At 60.4% G+C, this 6,000-nt stretch overlaps 1 protein-coding gene across 13 annotated transcripts in view; it reads left to right on the plus strand.

The window, feature by feature from the left end:
• The window catches only part of MAP2K5 (mitogen-activated protein kinase kinase 5), a 263,833-nt gene extending 258,686 nt beyond the window's left edge, over window positions 1–5,147 (plus strand). For 10 of the 13 annotated variants that reach the window (XM_042252082.2, XM_027971523.2, XM_042252077.1 and 7 more), the window contains one exon: window positions 4,698–5,147. In XM_042252082.2, coding sequence (XP_042108016.1) covers window positions 4,698–5,091 — 394 coding nt within the window. In that variant the 3' untranslated portion in view covers window positions 5,092–5,147. The remainder of the gene's footprint in view (window positions 1–4,697) is intronic. The other 3 variants (XM_042252085.2, XM_042252086.2, XM_042252087.2) reach the window with 1 other exon arrangement.
• Window positions 5,148–6,000: the final 853 nt, after the last annotated feature.

Genomic DNA, 6,000 nt, shown 5'->3' on the forward strand with positions numbered 1-6,000 from the left:
AGCCACACCAGCAAGGCATTACATGATTCACATGCAGAGTTCTCTAGGAAGTTATACAAGAGGAGAAAGTGTGGGGACCCCAGTGGGGTAAGTTCCTATTTGGGAAGAAACTCGAAGCCCAACTGATGTCACAGAGCAAAGTGTCAGTGAATGAGCACTGGCCTGGGAGTCCAGACATGTCAGCCTCAGGCCGCCCTCCACCGCAGCAGGTTCAAAACGTCCACCGCGTGCCGGTGCGGTGGGCACCCGGACCCCTCCTCTCCCTGTCCCCTCTGGCAGAAGCATGGAGTGCTGTCCATAGAGGAAGGGTCATGCTGTTAGTCATCAGGAAAGCGTCTCATCACAATGACACCAGTGGGCAAAAATTCAGGATGTTATTACCAAAGTCGAGGGCCAGATTCTAGCGAAGCCCTGGACGCTAGTGGCCGGGTGGAGGAGGGTGTGCTGGACACGCCTCGTGCTCCGGTTCCTCGTCATGAGTTGCTGCCGGAGCACCATCTGCCTGGCGGTGGGAGGTCTGCACCTGGCGACCTGCTGGCTTTGCCTGTCGCTGGCCCGGCGCGCACCCTCCACTGTGCCCCACCTTGGGGTCCATCCTACCTCTCGCGGCCCCATCCTCTCCCCTTCATGATGCCTCCGTCTTCTGTGGCGGAGTGTGTGGTGCATTTTACCTCAGCCCTCGCCGGTTTAATGGTTGCAGCTGGCCCTGAGAGAATCCAGGAAAGGAGAGTGGCCCCCCCCTGCCTGGCACGGAGGCCAGTGAGCTTGTCCGGGGTCCGGCCTGCAGAGTGACCGCTCACACACACTCTGTGCGGGCAGCAGAGGCCTGGGTGTCTGGGGCAGTCACCGTGGGTGGAAGATGCTCTCAATGAGCGGCCTGTGGGTGTTCTGGCAGCAGGGGGTGGGCCACGCCATGCTCCTGTTGACCCTGGTAGTCCGAGGGAGCTGGGGAGCTTGTCCGTGTCTGGATTCCTCTGCCTGGGAGAGGGGGCCGGGGTGTGCATTTACCCAGGTACTGTAGAGGGTGTGGTGCAGGGGGCCACACAGAAACCCCAGGATGGGCCTGTGAGGGCAGCCGTCATGCCATAGGTGTCGGAGAGCATGCGGTCCTGAGCATGGCACCTGGCGTCCAGAGACCCAGGTGGTGCTTCCAGCCCAGCCCTGGCTTCCGTGACTTCACACAGGTCCCTGAGTGTCTGTCTCCTCATCGGTCAGGTGGCCATGTGCACCTCCACAGTGAGCATGGGGATCTGGTGGGAGAATCAGGACTAAGCTCTTGGCAAGGCCTGGCACACAGCACTCAGTCCAGGGTGCTGGACTCGGTATTAACCAGTGCATAGTTTCCATCCATCTCCAGGCTTCTGGTGGTTGCAGGCACCTGCTCAGGCCTGTCAGGATCTACCTAGGAACTGGGGCCCCTCAGGGTGGCAGAGTGATCTTCATGCTTTTTGCCAGCATTGTCCATCAGCTTTTGTTTATTCATTAAACTCGTGAGGAATACCTGCTCCGTGCATGTCTGGGGCTGGAGGAGCGTCTGCTAGGTAGGGAGGAAAGGAGCCCACAGGGTGGCGGGGTCACAGGGGCTGGGGTCCAGCCCTGAGAATGTACCAGAGGAGCAACCAGAAGCCCTAGCACTTAACAAGTCATGTTCCCTCCCAGGCTCAGTTTCCTCTTCTGTAAAATGGGGTTATGGTGTACTTACCCTGCTTCCCACCCAGGGCTGATGGGAGGGGGGAGTCAAGTGAGAGTGACCTACCACCCTGACACCACTCTCCCAGGGGTCAGGACCTGCAGCCTCAGTCCCCTCCAGTCAGGCAGGCCTGAATCCCGTGGCAGAAATCAGGCAAGGGAAAAGTGACTCCCAGTGTCTGCCTGCCCCTAGTCAGCCCGGGAAGAGCCCCAGACAGTAGGTTTGTGTTTCAGAGACTTGTGATCCAGTCACAGCTCTGGGAGCCGGCACAGGTCAACCATGAGCCTGTGGCCTCTGTTTCCTCATCTGCAAAGTGGAGATTATCATGGCACCTGTGTGATTCAGCGCCTCCCCTCAGACCTTGAGGCACCCTTGGACCCTGGAGGCAAAAATGCCCCCAGACTGCCATGATCTCTAGCCTTCCCAGTGCCATCTCAGCCCCAGTTTCCTTCTGGACAACTGTCCGTGCTCTCACTCCCCACGTACTGGCTTTCTCGGCGCGTCCAGTCACGTGGTGGACCAGGCAGTCTCCAGCTCGCAAATTCACCTATCACAGCCCAGGCTGCCGAGGGAGGCGGGGGTCTCCCCTCTGTCTCTGTGTCTCTCCTTTTCTTTCTCCCCCTGTGATTCCTCTTATCCCCCCCAAACCCATCAACAGTAGCTGGGGACGAAACCACTCGTCTCAGTCACTCCTGTGCTGGGTGGTGTAAAGACCCAGGGGTACACAGGAGGTGGGGGTCCCATCCCAGCCAGGGGGTGGGGGTAGGAGAGGAAGGGGGCAGAATCTGCACCAAAGCGGTGGATGCCCACCCTCTCCTCATCCGCCTCCCGGGACACCTGGGCGAGATGCTTCCTGCAGCGCAGCCCTCAGCCTTGCTGTAGCTGGAAGAACGCTCCCCTCTCCCCTCCTGCGGTTCCGCTCTGCTTGCTCCTGAACAGATGACAGCAGAGATGCAGCATATGGCCCCCAAAGTCACCCGGCATTCTGGGAGAGTGACACTGTGCACCCTGGGCTGCAGGGGAGGGGCCCACCGGCTCCTGAGCACGGCATCTCCCTTTGTTCTTCAGAAGGGCACAAGGTCGCCTCCGCTGAGCCTCCTGAAAAGGAAACGTGCTCGCTGACTTCAGGAAGGGTTCCTTCTGTCTGGCTGCTGATTTAGGCAGGCATACATGAGGTGGGATTATATATATGGGTGGGGGGACACATGAGGTGGGAATATGGGGGGGTGGGAAACGTATGAGGGCCACGAGAGAGTCCCACCTGGGCTCTCCTGCCTCAGCCCCCACTCAGGCTTGTGCAGCCTGGGGGGATGCCCACCCAACCTGACCTCCCACCCCCTTCTCCAGCTGCAGTCTGAAGGGGCACCTGCTCCTTTGGGGGGCCTTGCAGGTGTGTTGGGAGCCATAGGCAGATCACAGAAGGTGCCAGGCAGGGCTGCAGGCCCAGCTCCGCTGTGATCTTGGTGACCCTCTGCCCTGGGTGGGGTGCCCTTGGCACTCTCTAAGCTGAGCTCCCTTCCTCCCTGCACCTTTGACACTGCTCCCTGTGCCTCTGAGCTGGCCAGAAGCGGGTTTTCCTGCCCAAACTGGGAAAACTGGGCAAGGGGCGTGGTGTCAGCCTGGGGTGAGGAAGCCTGGATGTTCTTCCTGTCCCGGGGACATCTCGGGGCTGACTAAGCAACCCCCTTCCCTCCCACGGCCTGGGCTTTGACTGCTCCTACAGACATGGGGTCTAGGCGTCCAAGCCCCAACCCAGCGCCTCCTGATGAGCTCATAGGGAAAGCTGGAAAGCCCAGCCTGGGGGAGGGCGGTAGGGGTGGGTGGGGAGAGGGCACCTAAGAAGGGCTCAGAACAGGCGGAGCAGGGCAGCTGGAGCTGGAGAGCTGAAGCCAGAGGGAGAAAAGGAGCTGGGGGTGTGAGAGCCCCCTATTCTCTCTGCTCGCCCACCGTGGCTCCCTGAGTCTCGAGCTGCAGAGTTTGGTAGGGGAGGAGGACACTGCCTCGCGAGCGCTGCTTAACAGACAAGCACTTGGGGAAGAGGGGAAGGCTTTGCAGTTTTCCTCTCACCCGTGGCTGCCCCTGCTTTTTTCTGACCATTCCCGGGAACTCCCAAGGAGGCCCTAAGATCATCAGGAGAGATCTTGTCTCCTGGACAGCAGGGGAGGGACTGACTCTGGGTAAGTAGTTAGACAATGGCACCCCACTCCAGTACTCTTGCCTGGAAAATCCCATGGGTGGAAGAGCCTGGTGGGCTACAGTCCATGGGGTTGCTAAGAGTCGGACACGACTGAGTGACTTCACTTTCACTTTTCACTTTCATGCACTGGAGAAGGAAATGGCAACCCACTCCAGTGTTCTTGCCTGGAGAATCCCAGGGACCGGGGAGCCTGGTGGGCTGCCGTCTATGGGATTGAACAGAGTCGGACACGACTGAAGCGACGCAGCAGCAGCAGCAGCAGTTAGAGCATGAGGCGGCGGTACTCCAGAGTCCAGTTCCCAGCCCCCAGCTGCTCAGCAGGAGCCAGCACATCCCTCCTGCCCCCGCACCCCCTGACACTGCCTTCCCTCCACTCAGAGACTGTGGCTTGTTCATAGGAGAGCTTGAAACAGAAGAAAACTGGGCTTGGCGTAGCCCCTGGCGAGATGATTCTCTGGTTTCCGGGCAGGAACTGGACTGGAACGGTGGCGGCTCCGGTGCCCGGCCTTGCCTGCCAGCTGCTGGGAGTGACGCTGGGCCGAGCAACGGCCAGGCTGTGTGGAATTAAGACAGGTTCATACCCTGGGGGACCTTCCAGGCTGGTTGGAGTTTAAGGAGAAGGTAGAATATGAGGGCTGTAGCAAGTGCTCCAGACAGGCTCCAGACTGCTCTGCCTGGGGCCTCGGTGATCAAGGCTATGAAACAGGACTGAAGCTGCCCTCACCTCTTAGGGCTGTTGAGGAAGGCGGTGAACAGGCGATGTGCAAGGTCCGGGGAATGCCTGTCACAGCTCCCTCCTCTTCCCCACAGGGCCACCCGTTCATCGTGCAGTTCAACGATGGAAATGCCACCGTGGTGTCCATGTGGGTGTGCAGGGCGCTGGAGGAGAGGCGGAGCCAGCAGGGCCCCCCCTGAGGCTGGGGTGGACGCTGAGAGCTCAGGACTGGTCGCCAAGGGGAAGACCCACCTGTTGCACCTTCTCCGTTTGCTGTCCGCACTGAAAGAGCTTTGCTGGACTCACCTTCGACACTGCTGGCAGATGGCCTTGCCTAGGGAGCCCTCAAGGGTGGCCCGCCCTGCAGAGCCAGCCCTCGCCCGCCTCGGGTCTGGAAGCCTGACTGGCAGGGTGGGTGGAGGGCTTGGGGCAGCAAAAACGGAGGCCCCTACAACCTGGCCCTTTCTTCCTAACCATCTTCTTTGTTAAGGTTGGGCCCCTCAGCTTCCCTGATGGGAATAAAAGTATTACTGCTTTGTAGCTGCCTCCCGCCGTGAGGGCCGTGCTGTGCAGAGTGTCTGTTGCCCACCCAGGGCTGGGAATGGGGCAGGGACTGCGGGGGGTGGGCAGTGCCAGCCCCTCCCCCAACGTGCTTCCTCCAGTTTCTGAGGAGGCTCGCAGACCAACCCATTTGACAGGTTAAAAACTGAGGTGTGGAGGTCCCTGAAGCAAGTCACCTGGCACGGAGTGGCCCAGCCAGTGCCCATCCTGTGCCATTGCCGGGCTGGAGTTTGTCCTCACCCTCGAGGGCCAGGCAGTCCCGGCTCCCAACTCTGGCTCCAACACGGTGATCTGAGCCGTGCGGGAAGGAGACCCAGAGCTAGAAAAGGACTGGGGTGGTTCTCAGAGGCACCCCCTTCCCTCCCACCCCAGCCCCGCCACCAGCTCCTCTCCACAGCGAGCTGGCCCCCACTGCCCTGGCCCCCGCCCTCAGCACGGCTCACTCACCTCCGGCCATTCAGAGCCATCCTGTCCAGTAATGCTCTCAACCACCCGCCAGGTAAGTGTTTTTCAGGAGGCCTCTCCTCCCATTTTACAGGTGAGGAAGCGAGGCTCAGAGAGGCTGGGGTTCCACTTGGAGGTCCCAGTGTTATAAGAGCCCCCTCCGCCTCTCCTGTCTCCACCCTCCCAGTGCCCTCTGGCGTGCTGGGCCACAGCCTTGCTGCCTTTCTCTTTCACACCCCACAGCTCGCCCACCTGGAAGTCCTTCTGTCTTTGCCTTCAAAGTGTATTGATTCCACTGCTTCCCAAGGCACCACACCTGGACCGGCAGGCAGCCCCCTCCCAGGGCCCCTGCTCCCACCTCCCCGGCAGTCTGTTCTCCACACGGCTGCTAGA

Source organism: Ovis aries, chromosome 7 (genome assembly GCF_016772045.2).
Source record: "Ovis aries strain OAR_USU_Benz2616 breed Rambouillet chromosome 7, ARS-UI_Ramb_v3.0, whole genome shotgun sequence".
Classification (NCBI taxonomy): domain Eukaryota; kingdom Metazoa; phylum Chordata; class Mammalia; order Artiodactyla; family Bovidae; genus Ovis; species Ovis aries.